The sequence below is a fragment of the Bos taurus genome, chromosome 7 (assembly GCF_002263795.3).
Source record: "Bos taurus isolate L1 Dominette 01449 registration number 42190680 breed Hereford chromosome 7, ARS-UCD2.0, whole genome shotgun sequence".
NCBI lineage: Eukaryota > Metazoa > Chordata > Mammalia > Artiodactyla > Bovidae > Bos > Bos taurus.
Genome location: NC_037334.1, coordinates 102,025,884 through 102,052,385, shown reverse-complemented (window position 1 = coordinate 102,052,385; position 26,502 = coordinate 102,025,884). Strand labels below are relative to the sequence as shown.

The 26,502-nt window shown below is 39.2% G+C and overlaps 1 protein-coding gene across 2 annotated transcripts in view; it reads right to left on the bottom strand.

Moving 5' to 3' along the window:
* Positions 1–26,502, bottom strand: part of PAM (peptidylglycine alpha-amidating monooxygenase) — a 333,859-nt gene that overhangs the window by 32,062 nt on the left and 275,295 nt on the right. For both annotated transcript variants that reach the window (XM_005209762.5, NM_173948.2), the window contains 2 exon segments: positions 21,445–21,765; positions 13,347–13,476 (listed from right to left, as the gene is read on the bottom strand). In XM_005209762.5, the coding sequence (XP_005209819.1) occupies positions 13,347–13,476; positions 21,445–21,765 (451 nt within the window).

Below are 26,502 nucleotides of genomic sequence, written 5' to 3'. Positions count from 1 at the left end.
TCAGCTGGAAAAGAATCCGCCTGCAAAGCAGGAGACCCTAGTTCGATTCCTGGGTCAGGAAGATTCCCTGAAGAAGGGATAGGCTACCTACTCCAGGATTCTTGGGCTTCCCTGGTGGCTCAGGCGGTAAAGAATCTGCCCGCAATGCGGGAGACCTGGGTTCAATCCCTGGGTTGGGAAGATCCCATAAGGAAAGGCAAGGCAATCCACTCCAGTGTTCTAGCCTGGAGAATCCCATGGACAGAGGAGCCTGGTGGGCTACAGCCATGGGGTTGCAAAGGGTCGGACATAACAGGGACTGAGCACAGGCAATGTCTATGTTTCAATGTTATTCCCTCAATTTGTCCCATCCTCTCTGCCCCCCCGCGGCACCCACAGTCTGGTCTCTGTGTCTGTGTTTACACTGCTGCCCTGCAAATAAGTTCATCAGTACCATTTTTCTAGATTTCATATACATGTGTCTCTTTTTGATGTGACGTTCTGTACTAAAAATCATAACCATTCTCATAGAAAACAAAGCTATTGAATTCAACCATCAATGGTAATTTTTTCCAACTTGTCTAGGATACTGGATAACTTAAGTGCAGCATGTCTAACACTCATAGTATGCTACAGTTTTACATTCATATGTAGTAACATGAGGGCTTCCCTGGTGGCTCAGTGGTAACAATCCACCTGCAATGCAGGAAGTACAGGAGACAGGGGTTCAATCCCTGGGTTGGAAAGATCCCCTGGAGGAAGGCATGGCAACCCACTCCAGTATTCTCACCTGGAGAATCCCATGGACAGAGGAGCCTGTGGACTACAGTCCATAGGTTTGCAAAGAGTTGGACAAGACTGAAGTGACTCAGCATGTATGCACGCACATAGCAGGATGAAGTCCCTTCATTCATTATTTAAGGCTGAAGTCATATTCCTCATTATTCAGAAACATTTCACGATTTTTAATGGCATAATGGTAATCTAAACAACGTGAGAATTATGTTTTCTCTGACTTTAAGGAGTTAAAATTTGTTTTCACTTTTTTAATAGAAATTTGAGATAACTGTAGATTTACATGCAGTCACAAGACATAATCCCTAGAGAAGGGAATGGCAACCCATTTCAGTATTCTTGGAGTATTCTCCAGAATACTGGAGAATCTGGTATTCTCCAGAAGAGCCTGGAGGGCTACAGTCCTCCAGGGGTTGCAGAGAGCTGGACATGACTTCACACACACACACACACACACACACAAATAATAGGGCTTCCCTGGTGGCTCAGAGAGAGATTCTATGTACACTTTGCCTGGTTTCCTCAGTGGTACCTTTCTGAACAACTATACTACAATATCATAACCGGGATACTGATATTGGGAAAATCCACTGATTATATTTAGACACCCTTTTCCATTTGGTATTTCCTAAAATTTTCATTTATTCTTACAGTTTATTTACTTGGGCGTGGAATACACTACTGTATTACTTCTCCACCTAGGAGTCAGTACTAGGGAAAGTTACCACGTCCTCACAATTCATACCAAGTGCTGTCCACGTGACATGCAGCGTTCTGGCCCACTAATGACAGCTAATGACAGTGACAGTCCAACTGCCTGCTGTATATCCTGATAAAACTGCAACCTGGCATACCTAATTCCACATCTCTTATCTGCAAAATGGCAAACTGTAAGAGAAGCCTGACATATTTACTTGTTCGTGATTTCCCCAAGCAATAGGTTGCAGTATTCTTTGGTCTGTCTTGTCATTCACTTAAATATTCACCATCAGTCTTCAATCTCTGGTCCCACTATTTTAGGAAATAACATTCTTACAACTTATTGATGGAGAGAAAGCAGATTTCCCCCACCCAACACCTTCAGGGGCATATGCTGAATTCCTCTATCTTAAATTATGCTTTTTTATAGCTCTAGTTTATTTTTCCAGACACTTAAGTATCTAAAAATGTAAATTCTAGTTTAAATTATTCTCTGGTAGTCATGTAAGCTCAAAGTCAAGGACCCGTAATGCTGGGCTTGGCTTCCAAGAGAACAAGCTATGTCAAGGAAAAATATAAATAAACCCAGACTCACTGCTTATGTGAGTCGTATCAAATGACATGTAGCTAATGCACATGTCATAAAATATCCTTTATCAATGGAACTGTTCTACACTGTTCATGAATACAGAAAAAAATGTATCAAGTAGTTGATGTTCTGCTGTCACAAACCCAAATTGTGTGTGGGCATCTATATTCACAATCTAGAAATGTCAAATTTCTAGTGGTGGGAAAAATGCAAAATTAACTAATTTGAGGATCATACTCTTTTATTATTCATTTTTTGGTGATGTTATAACAAATGTGAAATAGCAAATGAAAGAGCCAAAAGAAAAATAAGGAACAATATAAGTAAGCCATGGAGTAAATAAATCAGATTTTGGAGTAAATAAATCAGATTTTTATAATTAAATATTAGATGTATGAAAATATCAGATCTCTTAAATTATCAAGTTTTTTTTCTTAGTATCTTATATATACACAATGTAACAACTAGTAATATCATTTATCTTTTAGGGTTTTTTAATTATTACAAATGAGCCCCATGTCATTAGCATGTACAGAGGACATTCTTTGTAATGCTTCAAACTAACCACTCTTCCTATGGAATGCAGTTCTGTGGTTATTAATAATAATATTACTATATTTCCCCCATATCCCTTAAGGATCTCAGTGACTAGGCAAGTTTTTAAATTTACTGATATTAGCATCATTTGAGTATTTTCATTTATTTCAGTAACATAAATAACAAATAATAACATTCTAGAATTCTTGGGGACACCAGAGCTTTAAAGGAATTAACCACAACACCATAGATTCAACTATTTCATTGAAAATCTTCTGTGATACCCTTTACCAGATGTCTGTATGTTTAAACTGGCAGCATCAAGGGATATTCAGTCACTGTCACTCAATAGATTGGTTGATGAGTCTTAATCCTTTCACTTGGGATAGCTGGAGCTTCATACAACTAATAGCTGGCCCCTGGTAGATACACAGGGCAAGTAATAAAAGGAATTGATGGTTCATTTTTTTTTTTTTTATTCTGAAATGGGAAAAGTCACACACACACACACACACAACACACATACTCACATTAAATCTGCCAAATAAAGTAATTTATAAACTCTCTTGTAATTCAAAGAAAAGTAACCCTTGAACAGTTCACAAATGGATGTCAGATTATAGAGCTGGATACACTGTTGCTGTAGCAAACTGCTTATTTAGTGTTCCAAAGCAGCTACCCTGCATTATATGCTGCAGAGAGGTCTTTATTTCAACCACGTTTAACTTTTTACAGAATATAATAACACCCTGCACATTTCACACAGTGCCTGGAGCACTGCTGATCTCTGCTTGCTTCTCTGAAAAAGCACTCAGTGGAAAAGGCTGAATGGAGGCCTGCGGGCTGGTATTCATCAGTTCTTTATTTTAGCAGTTTGAATCCCCCATTAATGATTTTGCACATTAGCAGCTAATCAAACAGTTTAGATAAGGCTGAAAAGAAATGCATTGCTATATTCATACGCAAAAGAATTTAGAATACAGAGAAAATAAACTTCTGTGCCATCAATCAAAATTAAGGGAAATGCAAAATAAATAAGAGCAACTGAAGACAGAAGTAAAATATAATGTTGTAATTATATAAATTAAGAGGTTGGAGAAAGGACCACAGGTTTTCAAGTGAGAAAATAAAGGGAAACATACCTTCAATGTTAGGAAAGCAAAGACATACTATACGAAGACTAAAGACTTTAAATGGAATATAATTTAACACTATGTTTAAAACATTTACTTCTTACACACATTGCAAAAATTCCCTATGAGGAGGAAAAAGGGTGGGCAGACAAAGAACTCAGCGTGACCACTTATGCCCTGATGGACCCAGCATTAGAGACATCCCAAATAAGGATGAAAATATCAAAAGACTAGGTATCACAGCACCAGGCTCTGTTTGGTCAGTAAGGCCACTGGGAACGTGTTACTTAACAAAGTGACTTTTGTTACTCAAGAGAAGGAGGAAGATTTTAAAGCCTTCATTTTTTTGGACTAGAGAACAGAGGCACTGAACTCAAATGTCTTGATACGGGCCTCAGAGCTAGGAAACAGAAACCAAGTTTGAAACCTGGGTGTCCTGTCCACAAAAACATATGTTTTTTTCTTATTAGGATTAACCTACTGGACTGGGAGAGTCTCCCCTCCAGTTATCAAATTTAATTTGTAGATGTAGAAGAGACAGAAGAATAGTCACATAGCCAAGAAGAATCGGAGAAAGTGGCATAAAACTGAAAAACTGGCTTGAGCACAACAGCAAACGGCAATATAAGACAGAAGGGCAGACTACGGACGTTCTCTTTGTAGGACTCCTTACAATTTTCCCTTGGATGTGAAGGTAATAAGTTCAATTTTCCAGGTCTAATTAATTCTAAAGGTATGAAAGAATTTGCAGATACAGAAGCAGAACCTCAAGCAGATATCTTAATTGAAACTTCAGGTGACTAGTGAGGCAAATCTTGAACTGCTTTTTATGCAAGTTAGGAAGCAGACTTTTGAAACAAAAAAAACTTGGCAAGATTCCATAAAACATTGTTGAGGAGATGGTTTCTGAATGAATTATCTGGGGGGCAAATGGGAGATTCCCAGAAGCCCACATCTCTAAGGACAAAACTTGTTAAACCAAGCAGTCAACTATTCAAACTTTATAAACAATATGTATGAAGATATGAAAGGCAAATTCACCAAACAGACCTAATACCAGGCTGGAAGGGACAGCTCATTCTCTGGTTAATTAAGAATAAAATAGTATCTGTAAAAATGGAAGCAATGCTAAATCTAGCAACATGAAATATAATTGGAATAAAATGCTGAATTCAGTGTTCACTGTATAAATACGAATTTCCAGTAAAAACTTGTGCACAATTTTATGAAATATAATTAGAGACATCAGTAGATTACACATTCAACACAAAGTAACAAGGTGATATGACTGCTGAAGAAAAGTGAATGCCAATCACTAATAGATATCTAGAATACACATCAAGGAAAGTTAACTGTGCTGCTCATCAGGTAATACATGAAGCACTGTGGCTACTTCTCAACCAAACACTAGAAGACTGAGAAACCAGAGCACCTTCAGATAAAAATATCATGTTAACATGAAGACTGGCTCAGGGCCTATGGGATATTTAGTCTGGAGAAGATAAGACTTTCTTCAAATATGCAAATAACTGACACGAATAAATGGAAGTGAATTTACTCTGCATTTGGCTGTCATGAAGGTGAAGTTATAGGACACAGATTTGAGGTTAATGTGATGAAGAACCGAATGACATCTAGATGAGTCCCATAATTGGGAAGTATATCTCATTCTAGGGAATTTCTGGCCTCTGAAAGAATTCAAGCATCTGAAAGAATTCAGATGACGGTGGAAGATTTTGCCTGGAGACGTCCTGGCAGGAGCCTGGAGCTGCGCTCTCTGGTGGACCTCTGCTACTCTGGGTGCTCAATGTCTACTGCCCCATTTTGTGCCAATGAAACCTATTTTTCTCTAGTTGACCCAAAATTCTAAGCCTCACTCTCAGTCCACTTTTTTTTTTAAATTGAAGGATAATTGTTTTACAGCATTTTGTTGTTTTTCTGTCAAACCCCCACTTGCTTTTGATAATATCAACTCTACTCTCACATTACAGAGATAAAACAAAAAGCTTAGGCTAAGCCAAAGAGTGAATTTCATTCCTTTGCCCACAGTTCAGGATGAAAGAAAAATGTTCTGCTACCTACCTAAAGTCAGGTAGGAGAACACTAAATGATTCAATTTAAGGATTTCTTGTTGACCTATCAAGGACACAGATGGTCTCTTCTGGTATTCTGAAGTTGCAAATAGGGAGGAAGATCAATCTGAGCCTAAGAATGGAACTAACCAGGAGAAGATGTGTTAAATAGACCCTGGTGCTATCATCTGAGCTACCATACCCTGAAAGTTTTTATTTATACAAACTAATAAATTTCTTCTTTTTCTAAGCTAGTATGCATTGGGTTTTCTCCTTCATTGGCTACAGATGGAATTCCAAGTGACACAACTTTCAAAATCCCTTTCAACTCCATGTGAAGAGTGACAGATGGTATAATAGAAATACCTTCTAGTGCCTAAAAATAAGGGATAAAACCCATGATTTACTGAAGAGGGTATGGGACATGAGGCCTGCAGAGGAGAACTTCAACTATAGCTGAGATAAATAAAAGAGAGGCCAGGAAGCAAGCCTCTGACCATGGTGGTGATTTTAAGATAGACACCCAAGGAACAAAGGTTACTGAGGCAGGAGCTACCCAGCTCCTGCTGGGAGGCATTTAAACTTTAAAGAGCCCTCGTTGTCATGCTGCCCTAACATTAGGGCAGACAAGAGGCTTGTTAAAGTTTCATTACACCCTGAAACTTCCTTTCAGCTAGAAGAAGTCTCTTACAGTAGCCATGGGCTTACCCGATGGCTCAGACAGTAAACAACCCTCCTGCAATGCAGGAGACTAGGGTTCGATCCCTGGGTTGGGATGACCCTCTGGAGAAGGGAATAGTAACTCATTCTAGTATTCTTGCCTGGAGAATCCCATGAACAGAGGAGCCTGGTGGGCTACAATTCACAAGGTTGCAAAGAGTTGCACATGACTGAGTTATTAGCACACATATATAGAGCAGCTATATGGAAGTAAGGGACTGACAAGGAGGAAAACAGAAATCAAATTGAGAAAGGAGATAACAGTTTACTGTTATTATTATTCTTGTTGCCATGCTTATTTAGCATAATTAAGTAGAAGAGTAAGGGCTGATCAAGGCTGTTGGGCAGGAAAGACGAGGAACAGTACTCATAAAGAGAACGGAAGGTGAGAGCTGCACAGTCGTGTCCGACTCTTTGTGACCCCATGGAGTCCATGGAATTCTCCAGGCCAGAACACTGGAGTGGGTAGCTGTTCCCTTCTCCAGGAGATCTTCCCAACCCAGGGATTGAACCCAGGTCTCCCACATTGCAGGCAGATTCTTTATCAGCTGAGCCACCAGGGAAGCAAAGAAAATTGATGTGATATCAAAAAAGCTTTGGGTATGGACTATTAATTAGGGATTATTACTAAATAGTAATAACTCCTCCTTCTGGAGGAGGGAATGGCAAACCACCCCAGTATACTTGCCGTGAGAACCTCATGAGCTGTATAAAAGGCCAAAAAGATATGACACCAAAAGATGAGTCCCGCAGGTCTGAAGGGGTCCAATATGCTACTGGGGAAGAGTGGAGGAGAATGAATGAAGCAGCTGGGCCGAAGTGGATATGATGCTCAGTTGTGGATGTGTCTGGTGATGAAAGTAAAATCTGATGCTACAAAAAACAGGACTGTATAGGAACTGGAATGTTAGGTCCATGAATCAAGGAAAATCAGACATGGTCAAGCAGGAAATGGTAAGAATCAACATAGACATCCTAGGAATCAGTGAACTAAAATGGACAGGAATGGGTGAATTTAATGCAGAAGACCACTAATCATCGAAAAAGCAAGAGAGTTCTTGACTTCTGCTTTATTGACTATGCCAAAGCCTTTGACTGTGTGGATCACAACAGACTGTGGAAAATTCTTAAAGAAATGGAAATACCAGACCACCTGATCTGCCTCTTGAGAAATCTGTATGCAGATCAGGAAGAAGCAACAGTTAGAACTGGACATGGAACAACAGACTGGTTCCAAATCAAGAAAGGAGTACGTCAAGGTTGTATATTGTCACCCTGCTTATTTAACTTCTATGCAGAGTACATCATGAGAAATGCTGGGCTGGATGAAGCACAAGCTGGGATCAAGATTGCTGGGAGAAATATCACTAACCTCAGATATGCAGATGACACCACCCTTATGCAGAAAGTGAAGAAGAACTAAAGAGCCTCTTGATGAAGTTGAAAGAAGAGAGTGAAAAAGTTGGCTTAAAACTCAACATTCAGAAAACGAAGATCATGGCATCTGGTCCCATCACTTCATGGCAAATAGAGGGGGAAACAGTGGAAACAGTGTCAAACTTTATTTTTCTGGGCTCCAAAAGCACTGCAGATGGTGATTGCAGCCATGAAATTAAAAGACGCTTCCTCCTCGGAAGAAAATTTATGACCAACCTAGACAGCATATTAAAAAGTAGAGACATTACTTTGCCAAGAAAGGTCCATCTACTCAAGGCTATCGCTTCTTCAGTAGTCATGTATGGATGTGAGAGGTGGACTATAAAGAAACCTGAGTGCCAAAGAATTGATACTTTTGAACTGTGGTGTTAGAGAAGACTCTTGAGAGTCCCTTGGACTGCAAGGAGATCCAACCAATCCACCCTAAAGGAAATCAGTCCTGAATATTCATTGGAAGGACTGATGCTGAAGCTGAAACTCCAATAGTTTGGTCACTTGATACGAAGAACTGACTCATTTGAAAAGACCCTGATGCTGGGAAAGACTAAAGGCAGGAGGAGAAGGGGACAACAGAGGATGAGATGGTTGGATGGCATCACCACCTCAATGGTCATGAGTTTGAGTAAACTCTGGGAGCTGGTGATGGATAGGGAGGCCTGGCATGCTGCAGTCCATGGGGTTGCAAACAGTTGGACATGACTGAGCAACTGAATTGAACTGATTATTTATCTACTACTGTGGGCAAGAATCCCTTACAAGAAATAGAGAAGCCCTCATAATCAACAAAAGTGTCTGAAATATAGTACATGGGTGCACCCTCAAAAATAACAGGATGATCTCGTTTCACTTCCAAGGCAACCGTCAACATGACAGTAATCCAAGTCTATGCCCCAACCACTAATGCTGAAGAATCTAAAGTTGAGTGGTTCTATGAAGACCTAGAAGACCTTCTAGAACTGATACCTAAAAAAGATGTTATAGTCATCATCGGGGATTGGAAGGCAAAAGTAGGAAGTTAAGATATACCCAGAGTAACAGGCAAGTTTGGCCTGGGAGTACAAAATGAAGCAGGGCAAAGGGTAACTGAATTCTGCCAAGAGAATGCACTAGTCATAGTAAATACTCTTTTTCAACAACATAAGAGATGACTTTACACATGGACATCACCAAATGACCAATACTGAAATCAAACCGATTACATTCTCTGTAGCCGAAAATGGAGAAGCTGCATACAGTCAACAAGAACAAGACCTGGAGCTGACTGTGGCTCAGATCATCACCTTCTCATAGCAAAATTCAGGCTTAAACTAAAGAAAACTGGGAAAAACACTAGGCCAGCCAGTATGACTTAAATCCCGTATGAATTTGTAGTGGAGGTGACAAAGATTCAAGAGACTAGATTTAGATAACAGTGTACCTGAAGAACTATGGACAGAGGTCCATAGTATTGTACAGGAGGTGGCGAACAAAACCATTCCAAATAAAAGGAAAAACAAGAAGGCAGGGTGGTTATCTGAGGAGGCTTTACAAATAGTGGAAGAACAAAGAGAAGCAAAAAGCAAGGGGGAGAGGGAAAGGTAACCCAATTAAATGCAGAGTTTCAAAGGATATCTGTAAGAGACAATAAGGCTTTCTTCAAAAAACAGTGTTTAACAATAGAAGAGTATGTCAAGGCTGTATACGGTTACCCTGCTTACTTATCTTCTATGCAGAGTGCATCATGCGAAATGCTGGACTGCATGAAGCACAAACTAGAATCAAGATTGCTGGGAGAAATATCAATAACCTCAGATATGCAGATGACACCACCCTTATGGCAGAAAGCAAAGAAGAACTAAAGAGCCTCTTGATGAAAGTGAAAGAGGAGAGTGAAGAAGCTGGCTTAAAGCTCAACATTCAGAAAACGAAGATCATGGCATCTGGTCCCATCATTTCATGGCAAATAGAAGGGGAAACAATGGAAATAGTGACAGACTTTATTTATTTATTTATTTATTGGCTCTAAAATCACTGCAGACGGTGACTGCAGCCATGAAATTAAAAGATGCTTGCTCCTTGGAAGAAAAGCTATGATCAAACTAGACAGCATATTAAAAAGCAGAGACAAAAACTTGGCCAACAAAGGTCTATCTAGTCAAGGCTATGGTTTTTCCAGTGGTCATGTATGGATGTGAGAGTTGGACTATAAAGAAAGCTGAGTGCTGAAGAATTGATGCTTTTGAACTGTGGTGTTGGAGAAGACTCTTGAGTGTCCCTTGGACTGCAAGGAGATCCAACTAGTCCATCCTAAAGGAGATCAGTCCTAAATGTTCATTGGAAGGACTGATGCTGAAGCTGAAACCTCAGTACTTTGGTCACTTGATGCAAAGAACTGACTCATTTGAAAAAGACCCTCATTTGGAAAGACTAAAGGCAGGAGGAGAAGGGGACGACACAGGATGAGATGGTTGGATGGCATCACCGACTCAATGGACATGAGTATGAGTAAGCTCCAGGAGCTGGTGACGGACAGGGAGGCCTGGCGTGCTGCAGTCCATGGGGTCACAAAGAGTCGGACGTGATTGAGCGACTGGACTGACTGACTGACCTTATGGAACTTACAGTTTTGTGCACATGAGAAGACTCAGGATGGGATTCTGAGGAAAATTAATACAGAATTTCTCATCTTTCTAAACAAACCGTGGTAGCAATAAGAACGCAATTTCCTCCCCATGTTTCAATTTCCATTGTCTCTCACCAGCACGTAAGAAATTCCTCAGGGAAGTGCTGTCTTTTTGTTTGTACGATCTTTGGATATTCAATGAGTGAGAAGAAAATTACTTCGCCCATTTTATATAATTCACTTGCACATACAGGAAGGATGGTCACGCACAACTGTTCAACGAGCAGGATCAGCACATCCAAATCTATTTACCTACAAAACAACTAGCAGAGTAATCCACTTCTAAATCTCTTTGTGAGTAACAAAGCAGACAGTGTTTAAAGCAGAGATTGGAGTGCCCGAAGAGAATTTTCATGGGTGGCAAAGGCTGCTAGAGGCCAACAGGAAATACAAGAGAGGCAAAAGGAGAGGGATGACAAATATTCTTACACCTGAACGATAAAGACAAAGGAGAAAGAAGAAACAGACTTAATGGTATAAATTAGCGCCCCTGTTCTGAAGTTTTAATTTTTAACAAGACCGCTTTGTCAGAGCCATTCATCAGGGTAAACGCACCAGGGCTTTGGCGATGGAACTGGAATCTATTTACCAGGATACTGGCAGGTTATCTAGATGAAAGCACGAAGCCAGAAAAATCAGGTCTTCTGCTGGGACAGCCATGTATGTCCCAGAAAATGTTCTTATGTGGCTCTTGTTTCAGTCTTGGGTCATTTACCCCAGGCTGGCCTGTACTGATCCCTTTTTTCCCCCTATTAAACTATTCCAGCCTCTGCTGTTTACTTGGAATGAATATCACATTAAAATGGAAAACTGGACTTCGTCCAATTTAGCTTTAGCCAGCTGAAACAGTATCAGTGGAAGAAAATGATGCTGTAATTTTCTCGTCTGATAAAATGTGGCTAGAAATCCATGCAGAAAATATAGTAATATTCATTAAAATGAAGAATATGCTACAGTGAATAGTAATAGTTTGCTTTTGAAAGCACTTGTTAAAATATCATTAGATGTTCAATAATGACTAAGATGATGTAACAGAGATGTAGAAATAGAGATGTTGAGCTTGATGGCTTTGAACTCTGAAGTGATCTCTTTCTTAGATTCCATTCTCAAGTGTGACAACTGCAAAGGATAATTAAACAGTATCAAAGCTATCGATCTACCCTGAAATGCTGACTGAATTCATCTTCAGCTGCACCAAGAAAACCGCGTCCATGTGTATGTACAGCACAGGTTTAGCCTAAGTTTCATCAGCATCTCTGAAAATGGAGGGAAAAAACAGTTGAACTGTGTGTGTGGATCCTCAGTTTTCCAAATGAAACCCTTTAGCTGTACACTTGAAATAAGAAGAAGATTCATTACATTTAACTCACAAGATAGTTAAAAATCCACCTTTATATGAAAATTTGTGATAAAACAGATGAATAAATGGATATTCAATACTTAGGAGAATTAAGATACACTGATAAACTTTGGAGCCAGCGTTGAAAAATACAATCCCGTAAATGTGTTCACAATCCTCTAAAAGGAAGCGAGTAGGACAAAGTGGGTAAGTGTGCCAACGCTGAGTCAGACGGACAGCAACTGAAGCCCACCTGTGCTGGGCTACCTGTGAGACGTGGGGCAAAACACTCATCTTCTCTGGATTTCTTCACCTGTAAAATGTGAATCGTGATGGTACTAACCGTGCCTAACTGCTGGGAGGTAATTCACGCAAACATTTAGAACAGTCACAGAGGCACAGCAAACAACTCAATAAATGTTAGACATTTTTTAAACCAAAAATCCCTATAAGATACTGGAAGACAGAATAAAAGGTTGGAAAGAGAAACCCCAAGGGAAAAGCAGGAGCGTGAGTTTCGGTGTTATTAAGTCTCCAGTGCTCTTGAAAAGAGAGCGTCTGTGTAAAAGAAATGATCTACAGGAACATGTGAGGGCAAGGTACTATTTCTATACATATGGTGGCCACGCGGCTCCAACCACAGAATTCCCCAGGAGGCACTGTTATCACTGCCACGGAGTGGCCTCAGGGAAAGCGAGAGTCCAGTGGCCTCAAGACGGTTCAATACCCAGCACAGGGAGATAAGGAAGTGCTTTACTGCAGTCAACCAGTAACTTTTCTGAGTTGATCATTTACCATGATGCACTTCTTCTGAAGTCTTGAAATGCCTCAGCCATGTACTGTCCTAATTTCTTTAATATTTCTCTCCTTAGGAGTGTGGAGGTGGCTTCAAGGAAACGAGAGCAAAATGCTAAGTAGGCAGAAAGTGAAAGTGAAGTCGCTCAGTTGTCTTTGACTCTTTGCGACCCCATGGTCTGTAGCCTACCAGGCCCCACTGTCCATGGGATTTTCCAGGCAAGAGTACTGGAGTGGTTTGCCATTTCCTTCTCCAGGGGATCTTCCCAACCCAGAGACTGAACCCAGGTCTCCTGCATTGCAGACAGACGCTTTACCATCTGAGCCACCAGGGAAGTAGGCAGAATCACAGACTTCTTGCCCTCCTTCCATAAACTAGCTTGTGAAACCATCTTAATTGTTTCCAAATGCACAAGACCTCCTCTTTCCTGTGTATCACAATCATATATTAAAAGAACACGTTGTGTTCACAAACATTATGTTCAAAAAGAACCTTCATAGTACTCTCACCATTATTCTTAGTTTAATGGGAAGCGACGCATGCTGTTTTTAATTTCATTTACTTCTTGAAGGAAAAATGATTACTTACTTTCCATCCCAGACGTGGTCACCTCGGTGGAAAATCACGAGATTATTCTGAGGGTCCAGAGCCACCCCAGAAACCTGGCCTGGTAACAAGTATACTCCAGGCCAATCCAGTGCCTCTTCTACATGGAAATCTAAAAGAGAAACCCATACATTTAGTGTAAAAAAGAAAGTCAGTATAACTCCACGAAGATTCACAATGATTGTAAGAAGTTCATGCAGTAACGTCACTAGATGCAAAAAACAAACAAACAAACAAAAACAAGCGTGCTCTACGTAACATATACCGCATGCACATGCCAAAGTGTAGCCTCCTGGGCCATGAATAAGTAAGTGACTGCGAACCTGTTTGGGGACTAAATGCTCTTTTCCTGTTGATAAGATGCCTTATAAAACCAGTTTATCCTTCAGTCATTAAGGAGCAAATTGGAGACTACCTTCTTCAAGATTCGTACCTTTAACTAGTATCTTTGGAAAATATGGTAATATGGATAATATCATTTTAACGCAAAGCCTTTAAATGAATAGCATTCTTGGGCAATAAGCCTCTGTGTGTGTGTGTCTGTGTGTGTGCGCAGCTGTCTCTCTCTCCCTCTCACCTAACTTCTGTGTAAACTGTGGGTGTTCAATATATATTAGACCCTATAAGAAACCATCATTGATGATCCCCTGTACAGGAACTATGTAAGATTCCAGTTTCATTTCGCCCAGCCTCAGTGTTCCTATAACAATGGGAATGGAGAGATACTTTTTCACGGTTTATATTTCACTGTTTCCTAACATGAGAAAGGAAAAAATAACAGACATTCTATGACTGAATGATGTATCAATTACTCTCACTTCTGTTTAGAATGCATTTATACTTAAGAGAATACCTAAGTTCAATTGTGCTAATCCCTTTTATAAAAATGCTCATGAGTAAAGAGGTATGAGGTACAGAGGAGCTCTACTAACAGGATAGAAAGTTAAGAAGATACTGTGAAATCCTCTGTATCAATGGCAACATTTCCTTCTCTCTGAAATGCTTCAGGAGAGACACTGAGAAGTAAAAAAGCAATTGGAGTCCCTCTCCTGCCCGTACACTGGAGGATGTGGCAACATGCAGTGATTCTCAAAGATAAACATTCAAGACTGGAGGAAGAAAGGGACACCCAGGACTCATATAATCAGCTTCTGAAAACTTGAGAGGATGCCAGTGTGAGAATAAACACTTTAAAGTCATTCTCTTAACTACAGAAAAAGGAAACGGTACCTTTCCACTCCAGATGTTCTTACCTTTGTAGGTTTAATTTTTTTTAAATAAAAATTAACAAAATATATCACAATCAATACGATGACTAGAACAGTTTTGCCTATAACCTTTGCTGATACATCTTCAACAAATAACCCCTAAGTGGACTGTCTACGTAAGGTATTATGCGAGATTCTGGGAACACAAGTACAGCATGGCTTGGAGCCTGGAGGGACTCATAGGATAAAATGAGGGAAAAAAAAAAAACAACAGAAAGCAAATACTTATGACACAGTGTGGTGCCGGAACACGGGAAAGGGCCCATCATCTTTTCTGAGGCTTGGCTGGGAGAGGGTAGGGATTCTCTCTTCAAGGTTTATCAAATACAGAAGCGGGTAGTCAGAAAGATGGAGAGGGAGGATGTTTATAACTGCAGAATGTGTTTCAAGATCTTTAAGTAATCTGTATATCTTTAAAGACATCTGTGTACGTCAGGTGGGGTATGGAAGTGAGAAGCAGGATTAAACAGACCCCAAGACCTAGTGTAGACTGGAAGATATATTGTCAAGCACAAGGAAGAGTATGGATTTAACAATGAATGAGAGTAGCTCTACGCTGTGGTGTCTTGATCTATACTATGATTAATTCTGAGGTATGCTGCAAGTACTTTATTAATAGGAGTAAAGCCCAGAGCTTGGGAATAATTTACCTTTGAAACATACTAGAGCACGTGAGAATATCATTTTTAATCCTGTGTATTTTGCTGTCTTCCTGAGCTGGGGAGAAGGGGGCAGACTTACAGCTGGCATGCCTAAATTGGCACAGCAGTGGAAATGAGTGGGGCTGCTTGGATGAACAGCACTAATCATCTACACGTTTGTGATAAGGAGAAAAGGAAGCAAACTGCAGGGCCACCGATGGCTTTCAAGCACGGGGTGGCATGGATAAAAGTGTGTTTTTGAAAGTGAACTCAGGAAACAGGGTCTACGGATGATAATTAGAGATGTATAGATGGATTCCCCAAAGAAACTATTTTAAGTCATTTTAAAATGGCATGAATCTCAAGCTGCACTTCATTCATTCTCATCTCAGTTACAGCTGGTCCTTTTTGGTGGCCATTCTGCATGCAGTCAGCAGCTCCTGAAGATTCTGGATCTTGAACCTTGAACCGCGTAACAACTGAGATATTTAATTGCTTTCATCGGCTTCTCAGAGCCCAACACCACTTCAACTAGGTGAAATTCTGTGAGGGCAGAGATCCTGTCTTATTCCCTGTTTTGTCACTAAGTCTTGCTCAGGGCCTGGCCCATGGTACTGGCCTAATAAATGCGCTAAACTGAACTCTATGCTCCACTTTCTACTTGCTTATGTTGTCCACTAGCATTTAAACACCCTTAGCATCTTATAGCTCACTGGCACCACGTCTTTTCACGCCTAGCATTGTGCTGAAGACACCGTGAAGAGACTCAATAAAAAAATGTTAATTGGCTAATTATTTTCATTGATGGCAATCAACAAATCTCATGTTTCCTGGACCTTTTTTATCCGTGGTCTACAACAAGGACTGGAAGCGAGGCGCTCATGAAGATTTAGAGATGCTCCTTCTGATAGAAAATATGCGCTGTCCTAAATAAATATACTATTCTGGGTTCAAATGAGGATTTCATAAAATACATGAAATACTGTGTAAAGAACTTCAATCTAGCTGTGAATAATCCCATATTGTCACTGACCTTAGATTGGTAAACTCTCAAAATCTGCAAAAAGCACTGACTGATAGGTTGTTAACAACCTATTCTGTCACTTACAAGAATTCCCTTCGGTTGGAAACTTTCAAGATGAAAAAGCAGGATAACTATCTAGGGCACATTTATACACTTTTGGTAAATTTTCAAAACAGTAAAGGTGATACATGAGGAAATATATGAGGATTAACAATGTGAGAAACGTGGCTCTTTCAGTACTGAGTCAGTGCAAAGAAGAACTGTTTTGTGCATGGCAAGAACATTCAGAGAAATTATATTAAGTTACTTTAAATTTCATTAAAAACATCACTGCACATATGTTAAGATTACCTAGCTAAGACCTCAAAACTTTCAGGACCTGAAAACCTAGGTCTCTGTGTTAATTACAAATTCCCAAACAGTTAAAGGAAAACTGAGTTCACATTTTCTTCTGTGAACACTAGCTCTGTGAATTGATGTTTCTGCTTCCAGTGTCATCATCTTTTTTCATTATTACGCAGTTAAAGGCTGTTCTCTTTAAGATGAAGTGATCAAGAATCAAAGCAGTCATGGAGGACTAGCGGTGTATGCATATGGAATAAATATTAATGCTTTCACAAGCCCTGCCCATCTTTATAAGAGAATTATAGGATGCTTGGACAGAACCCCAGATTATTTTCTGTATTTATAAAAGACTCTGGCCATCAATAGCAAGGGTGATTATTTTCTAACCCTCAAAAATATTTCAAATCCTTATTAAAAAACTGTCTGATAAAATGTATTTGGGTTCTAAGTTAAACTTGACATTTTTAATCATGGAAAAGTTAGAAATTCCAGTTCAGATTCCTCTTAGACTTTACTTAAGAAGTAATTCATTAGCATATATGACTAATGTTGTAAACTGACAGTCCTAATTTGAAAATTAAATACAGATTTCTTACATATGACCTTGGGCAAGCCATTCCCAACTCCAAGTGTCAGCTGCGCTAAAGTCAGATATCAAATGACAGGGTTATTTCAGAAAAATCTTTGCATTCATTATAAATAAAGGTAAATGGACAGCCTCATATTCTATCATATATTTTAAAAAAGTTACTTTCAGAAAAAAATTTAACATTAAAACTAAAACTGTATCAATAAATCATTAAGCAGATTAATGAATTATATCTTACCCAGAAAGATTAATGTTAGCAATCAATGCTGCTTTCATATGAAATTATTAACAAGCATTTAAAAGGGCATTCCTTTATCTGTGTACATAGGACTAACAGAATTAGACAAAAAAATTTGAGGAAAAAATATGTCAAACCTAGGCTATGACTTAACTTTACTGTAACAAGGCTCTTTATATTTAATCTTAAGGAGAAGATCCTACAGAAATCAGTAGATTTCAACAAGAATGAAATAAAATTATTGCTTTTTCTACACAAGTAGATTTGCATTTAGTGATGAAAAGATGCCTTATTTTGGTCAGGGATTGTTATTCATCAGAAGTGCCAACAATAACTATAATTAACTAAGACTAAAAGAAATATTTATACTTAAGTGAGAAAGAAAACAAGAATTAATTATACTGTCTTATTTAGTGGGAGTGAAGTGAGTAAGAGAGTTAAGACATAACCAGGGGCTCAGAAGTATTAGCGGACTTCCTTTTCTTTTAAAAATTTAACTGCAAGTGAATCTTCACCTTAGTCAAATTGTTTTGATATTGATTGAGAAAGTATGACCAAAGGCATTCTACACCTAGAGTTATTACAACTGTAGATAAGATGATGGGAAGGTTGGAAAAAAAAAAACAGCCTATCTATTATTTTATTGTGAGACAGAGTAATAAAGTAATTAAAAACCGAGACTGAGCAAATCTGCCTGGGTTTGAATGCTGGTTGACTGAACTGTGGCATTTTGGATACATGGCATGTATCCTTTCTATGCTTCTATAAATGGGTTTCTTCCTCTATAAATGATTTTATCATAGATTTTTGTTTTCATTATTCTCCTTTCCTCCAGAGATGAAAATTCAGCCTGCTGCTGCTAAGTCGCTTCAGTCCTGTGTGACTCTGTGCGACCCATAGGCGGCAGCCCACCAGGCTTCCCGTCCCTGGGATTCTCCAGGCAAGAACACTGGAGTGGGTTGCCATTTCCTTCTCCAATGCATGAAAGTGAAAAGTGAAAGTGAAGTCGCTCAGTTGTGTCCGACTCTAGTGACCCCATGGACTGCAGCCTACCAGGCTCCTCCATCCATGGGATTTTTTAGGCAAAAGTACTGGAGTGGGGTGCCATTGCCTTCTCCGGAAAATTCAGCCTAGTGAATGCTTTATTTCACTCTGGGAATTCTATAAGACTTGAACCTAGAGCCAGCATGACAGAAATATGTTAAAAGTATGGCTTCTGAGTCAAGAAAAAATTGTCCGTAGAAATTAAGTAAAATTTAAATGCACCATAACAATATTTAAAGACTACACATTCTCTCATCTTGTGGGAGGTATCACACAAATGCAGATGTATTTGCTGATGTCCAAAGGTGTACAGCATATGTCAAATCAGGCTTCCATATGCTAGCAAATAGTAGTCCAGTTAAATTCAACAGGGAAGAGAATAGCTATTGATAGTTTAAAAATTATTTTTCAAAGAGTCTAGTTTCCTGAAGGCAACCAGAAAAGAGACTGTGATTTTCTTTCTCCTCTATGAATGCTGTCTTAATACAGACATCAAACTAATGGTAGAAACCAAAGTGTACTAAGAGTAAACAGGAGTGTATCTGCTTCCCAACTTACTAGGTTGCACACTGCCACACTGTACATCACACATTATAGAGAAACATCAAGGCAGATCAATGTACGTGACCAGTTATTTGGAGAGCCACAAATTCTCATTATGATCGAACACTGCTAAGTTATATTTTGTTAATCAACTTAGAGTGTCGACTTTTGCAGTTTTCCTACATATTGTAAGAAAATTCTCTCATGGATGCTGCTTAGGCTAAAATAATTAATATTCAGTTCTACTACTTTGGTGTTTAAATTTTTGAAATCTTACTCCAACATGACACTAATGATAGCAACTATAATCATAATTATTAACATAGTATACCATTTACTAAGTGTTTTCTTCAATTAAAGTCAGATATTACATTGTGCTATAGTAAAAAGTGAAAGAAAATTGAAAAGATTTTTAGAAATAGCTTATCTAAATGTGGGCTTTGCTATTTTGCATTTAATTTTATAAAAATTTGGAATCAGAGTAGTGAAATAACACTAAAATAAGTCATTTCAGAAAGGAAATACATGCACATTTTCTTCCTGTAACTAGAGTTTGTATTGTATGTTTCTCTAACTCATTGCTTTATTTCAATGACATTCACCCACATACTTAGAATGAAAGGAACTTCCTGAACCGGGTCTTGAAGAAACATTTTTATTCTGGGCACTCCCATTTTTACCACCTCGAAAGGAATGTGGAGACTTGGCCAGTAACTGTATTTTGAGTGTTTTAAGTATTTCCTTCTTAGAAAAACTTAGTAGGTCTTAGGAATATAATTCCTTAAGTCAAATTATGACTTTCACACTGACACTTAGGATGTCTATAAATGATCATGGTATTATTTCAAACTGAAGAGTAACAAAGGCAAGTCACAGACAACTAGAAACTAAATTTTTGGTGGCGGGCACACTGTAGGGTATACAGAGATAGAAATACACAGAGATAGAAATACACAGAGATAGAAATATAAGGCTGTACACATGAAACATATAATGTTATAAACCAATGTCGCCTCAATAAAAAAAAATTCAGAAAAGATAAGTCATGGAATAAAGCATGCTGGAACTCTTAACATTTCAAACTTGAACAGAATTGTATTCTCACCAAAGAAGCCCTTTTATATACAGAGGTTCAGACAGACAATCCAGTCTGTCTATGAAATAGATAAGGGCATCATAAACTGCAGATTCCTAGACACTGTGCTCAGAGATATCAACTCAGTTGTTCTTCAGTAGGATTCAGAAGTCTAGATTTTTCATAACCATCCTAGGTGATTCTAATGTGAGGGGAGGTTCAGGGGCCACCTCTTTGGAAACAGTTTTATTAGGTAAATTTAGAAGGAGTTAGAGCAGGGCTGACCCTATTTAAATATGAAGAGGTTAAAAATCTGGGTTCCAGTTAACACCTCATAGAGACTATTAGGCCAGTCCTAATGGACAATGCTTGAAACCTGTGTGTGAGAAAATGGCACTGCATGCTAATTTGTTTTTCAATTATAAATAAAAATCAGTTGGGTGTTGAATAATTTATGGCTTCCTGCAAAGCTGTATTTGAAAACATCATGCTGACAGCCTGTGCCATTCCAGCCCACGCATGGACCGCTGCCATGCATGCACACCCGCTACTTTTCTGGAGATTATCTCCACATGCTGTATGATCTGGCCTTCCACATTAGCAAGTAACATGAAACACGATCAATATCACAGAAGCCACAACACAATTAAAGACAAAGATGAGGCATCCATAGCTCGCTGGTACAGAAACCTGAAGGGAATAAGGTATTGTCCTCTAATTACAGAAGCCAATCCTGGTTAGAAGATGAATCTGATAGTTACTGACTTGCTGGAGGTCCCTTCAGATATAACCATTCAGCTTTTCAATTAAGATGATAATTGATAATGGAACTTAAGAAATCAAAGTCATAATAAGGGTTACATTTTACAAGTCAATTGGATGAGAATGTTGGAAGTGTAAGATTCCTCTGAGAGGAATTAAATTACCTTAAAGGAAGTGGTGTATAACCATTTCACACAGTGGAACTTTATATATTAGGTTTGAATTTTTGGTTTAGTCCCAATGTTGATGCGGTTAAGGATTGGTTCTCCTGAATTCCATATGCCGCCCTTCCCCATATGATCCAGAGAGTTTGGGTCCTGGTAGTTCTGGCTCATCAACTGAACAGAAATGGAATGAATGTAGGATTGGACCAAAACAAAAACTCGAACAAAAGTGATATCTGATAATCCAAATAGAATCATGTTTTCCTAATGGTAAGTCCTTTTCATTGGTGAGTTTTCTCACCCACTAATTTTTATTCCCTTCAGATTTTGCTAATGTGGAGCGCAGTGTCTCACATTTTATTCTTTAAAAGAAGCACCTAAACGCACCTCCTGTGTGTTCTGGTTCCCAGGTGCCTTCACCAGGTAGGGGCTGCTGTAACGACAGAACTCTGCTCTCTGCAGGCCTCAAGGTAGACACTAGTCTGTGGAATTTGTGAATTCTGTCTCTGACAAGAATAGCATTGCCCCTCTCCTGTTCTGCACTCTCTCTGGTATCGGACCGACCAAGATCCTTCTTTTGGACTACGTTTGCAATCTCAGCTACCAGGTCAGACTCTGATTCTGCCTTTACTGTAGGATTATATTTATGCACATGAACAACATCTTCCCTTTCTCCTAGCAGCTTGGAAAGTAGTGAATAGAAATCACCTGCGGAAAAAAGAGAAGAGAGAAGGGGTGGGGAGTTGATAAGACTTCAAAATTTACAAAATGTTGTGCCTTAAAAATATCATCTCTTGATTCCTGATAATAAGTGAGAGAGAAGGTTGCTCTCAGATGTTGGAGCATGGGGAGAAAAAAAAAAAACGATTTTCCAGAACAATGAAAAAATAATAATGCTTCACATTTCATTTCATAAACCACCCATTTCCTTCTGTTATCTCAGCAGCTAATAACACTAAATAACCTCTATTAGCAAATAGTAGAAATAAAATCATGCATATGTGACTGCATGGGATATTTCAATAATGGTTTTCACAAGGCTGTTGGATTGATTTAAAAGTCAGAATTCATCAGTCTTTCAAAATAAAATATTATCAACAGTTACATCAGAAAACAGCTGTATGCACAGGCAAACCCTTTGAAGTTGTCTTTAAAAGCCTATTAAAGTATAATATACAAAAATAAAATGTATATTTTTGAGCAGGTGCTATGAAACACAAAAAATATAACATCCACGTGGCAACTGGAAAACCAAAGTCTTATTATCATTTTGTTAGCTGTGCTGCTGCTGCTCTAAGTAGCTCTAGTCGTCCATTTTAAACAAGAAATGAACAAGTTCCTGAAAAATAATTTTGTGACAAAAGAGTATTTTGAAATCAGTTTCTAGCAAAAGAGAAGATTTTGAACAAACTAGTATCATTGGAATGATTCATCACTGCAATATTATTTCATGTCTTCCTGTACTAAGAAGTAAATGTGGATACGATAATATAGCTTCATGAAAACAATTATTTATAAAATATTATGACAGATTCAAAATACAACTATGCAAGGTTCATGAAGCATTTTAATCTTCATCATTTACAATTATGGCTTCAAGTCCATTCAATCCATTCAGTCAACTGTGTGAATAGGAAACATTTCTATTTTCAATGAAATCATAAAGCTTTTCTAACCCAAACCCCAAGGTAACCCACAGTTCTTCCTTTTCCTCACCCTATATTAAGTACTGTTAATGAAACTTATGATTGTGGAGTCCTTTTGCTTAAGCTTTAATTACATTTATAGCATCATCAGACAACATTTATAAAATCTCTTTTTATGATTATCAGAAAACAAAAATAATAACTGGTTTAACCGGGATACATTCCACTAAAGAATATATTATTAAAATATATCAGTGCATATTTGCAAATAATCTTGGTTTAATGATTCAAAGTAGGCTTTCAATTCTTGCTCATGAAAGCAGCTTCTCCCAGGTGAGATCTTGAATCAGAAAATAATTACCACGTATTAGGACAAATATCAGTAAAATGAACAAAGCAAATCACAATGCACCTGAGTGTGGTAGGCCACAGTGGCATCCTGCCTCACAGAAGAGAAGTAAATTTATTACTGAGAAATTCTCTTGCCCCACACACTAAACATAAGTAGCTCAATATGCTATTGTGCAATGAAACATCGTATATAGTGACTAAAAACAAGATGATTTCAGGGACAGATAAAGAACGCGATTTTAAAACCTGAATCCATGACATTAGGCTAATGCTGACGAAGGAACACAGGCTTAGAACTAAGCATGGTTATTCAGGGTTGTCAGCAAAAATCTAAAAGCTTTGATAAAGTACCAAATGCAGAGCACTTGGTTCCTTTGGAATGGTCATTTACAATGATCACTGGGTTAGGAAAATAAAAAGTTAGCAATGTAATATAGGCTTGGCTGCACACAAATGCACTGGCCTTGTGACAACACTGCTTCAGAGTAGCAACTCACTTCTCGAGATTACATGCAGGAGACCGCTAGATGGCTATCTCTTACAGTCTTACACATAAACCAGGAAGGTGTTCCCCCCGTCCCGCTCCTGCCCAGCCTTTCCCCAGCCTTTTTCTCTTCTGGTGTCTGAAATATATGAAATCTGGAAATGCTAACCATTTTCCTTAGTCATATGAAGATCTTGACTCATGAAGTCTATCTAACCTTGAGTACAGCAGATGGAATAGACTATAAATGGAGGACGTTGGATGGTCTCTACCCCAGCGTCATCTCTCAATATTCTCTTTTTTTTTTTTCAGTTTATATTATAGCCATATTGGACTTTACTTCCTTGAATGTCAATCTAAGAAGATGCTGTTTCTCCTTCCCAGACATTTTCTCTCCCCAGGGCCTCAACCTTCAGATGCTCCTTAGGCATCACTTGTACCCAAGAAGCCTGACTGGACAGCTAGACGAGGGGCGGCTGCGACGTGCAGCCACAGCCCTCTGCTCCTGTTCTGTATTGCTGTTACTCAGGGTCTGGTCTGCGTTTCCCACTAGTGTTCGAATCCAACCCCTGACACTTAATAGCTACTCTGTGCCTTTAAGCCAGTTACTTAACCTTTACAAATAGAAAACAACAGCTACCTTTAAAATTGTTTTGTGGATTTAACGAAGATAGTTAATGTAAAATGCCCAGTCCAGTGGATATCATAAAGTAGACATCACTAAACTGTACTTATTATAATTATTAATGACAAACATATAAACTCAAGTCGCAACATGCATCTGCTTCAATCTATGGCTTACCTAAAATTTTTAAAAATTAATTCCATTTCTTATTGAAGTACTGGGACTGTCATATGGAAAAAAGTCCCCTTTTACGTTTACGCCCTCTATTTTCTCAACAAGTCATCAAGGCTACATTTATGATTTGCTTCCTGATTTTACCAAAAAAGGTTGTATCTGTTCTTTCTTTTGCTTCTCAGTCTATTTCTGGAGAAAGAACCATCTCCACTCCAGTGTTCTGGGTACCAGCCCTCTCTGAGCCTTTGAGAGCCTTTCCTATCTGCTCTTTCTTTCCTTCTCTGACATGACTTCTCTGCCAAAGATCTGACTCAGGCTATAGACACACACACTCCGTGTGTGTTTATCTTCAGTGGTCATGGAGATGAGAAGAGACCTCTTTTGACACACTATGTCTTTCAAGTTTTTCCATTTTCCCTCTTTCTGGAACAAGTTCCAGCACCATCTGCAACACCTTTCTGTGATAATGGAAACAGTCTTTACCTGTGTTCCCAATAGGATGGCTCCTGGATGCAAGGGGCGATGGAGGGCTTGTAGCGCAGCTAATACGACTGAAGTGAGCGTTGCTGAGTCGTGTCCAACTCTTTGTGACCCCATGGACTATAGAGTCCATGGAATTCTCTAGGCCAGAATACAGGAGTGTGACCCCATGGACTATAGAGCCCATGGAACTCTCCAGGCCAGAATACAGGAGTGCGACCCCATGGACTATAGAGCCCATGGAATTCTCCAGGCCAGAACACAGGAGTGCGACCCCATGGACTATAGAGCCCATGGAACTCTCCAGACCAGAATACAGGAGTGAGACCCCATGGACTATAGAGCCCATGGAATTCTCCAGGCCAGAATACAGGAGTGGGTAGCCTTTCCCTTCTCCAGAGGATCTTCCCAACCCAGGGATTGAACCCAGGTCTCCGGCATTGCAGGCAGATTCTTTACCAGATGAGTCATTAAGGAAGCCCAAGAATACTGCAGTGGGTAGCCTTTCCCTTCTCCAGGGGATTTTCCAACCCAGGAATCGAACTGGGGTCTCCTGCATTGCAGGTGGATTCTTTACCAACTGAGCTACCAGGGAAGCCTTAATTTTTGTTAGCTTACTTTTAATTCATTTATATTCAAATTTCAATAACCACACGTGGTTAGTGTCTACCATATTGGACAGTGTGGGATGATGTGCTGCTTCATCCTTCCTCACATCCTCTTTCTTCCTAAACTGAAGGTATCTGCTTTCACTCCCTACTTAACTCTTGTACGGCAAGAGTCACCTAAGAGCTCCTAGTTGCCAAAGCCAATAGACTCTTCATCCTGACTACTGGTGGCACATAGCACTTTTAAAGTCCCTTCAGAAACTCTCCTTCTAATATGTTCTTTCCAGGTCTTCACCTGTCATCTTTGCTTCCTCTTATTTTGTTCAATATATGGAAACGCTGGTGTTTTTGACCCCGGGCTTTATTGACTACACCAAAGCCTTTGACTGTGTGGATCACAACAAATTGTGGAAAATTCTTCAAGAGAAGGGAATACCAGACCACCTGACCTGCCTCCTGAGAAATCTGTATGCAGGTCAAGAAGCAACAGAACTGGACATGGAACAACAGACTGGTTCCAAATCAGGAAAGGAGTGCATCAAGGCTATATATTGTCACCTTGCTTATTTAACTTATATGCAGAGTACATCATGCAAAATGCTGGGCTGGATGAAGCACAAACTGGATACAAGGTTGCTGGGAGAAATATCAATAACCTCAGATACGCAGATGACACCACCCTGATGGCAGAAAGTGAAGAAGAACTAAAGACCTCTTGATGAAAGTGAAAGAGGAAAGTGAAAAAGCTGGCTTAAAACGCCACATTTGAAAAACTAAGATCATGGCATCTGGTCCCATCACTTTGTGGCAAATAGATGGGGAAACAATACAATGGAAACAGTGACAGATTTTATTTTCTTGGGCTCCAAAATCACTGCAGATGGTGACTGCAGCCATGAAATTAAAAGAAGCTTGCTCCTTGGAAGAATAGCTATGACTAAACTAGACAGCATAGTAAAAAGCAGAGACATTACTTTACCAACAAAGGTCTGTATGGTCAAAACTATGGTTTTTCTGTAGTCATGTATGGATGTGAGTTGAGCTATAAAGAAAGCTGAGTGCTGAAAAATAGATGCT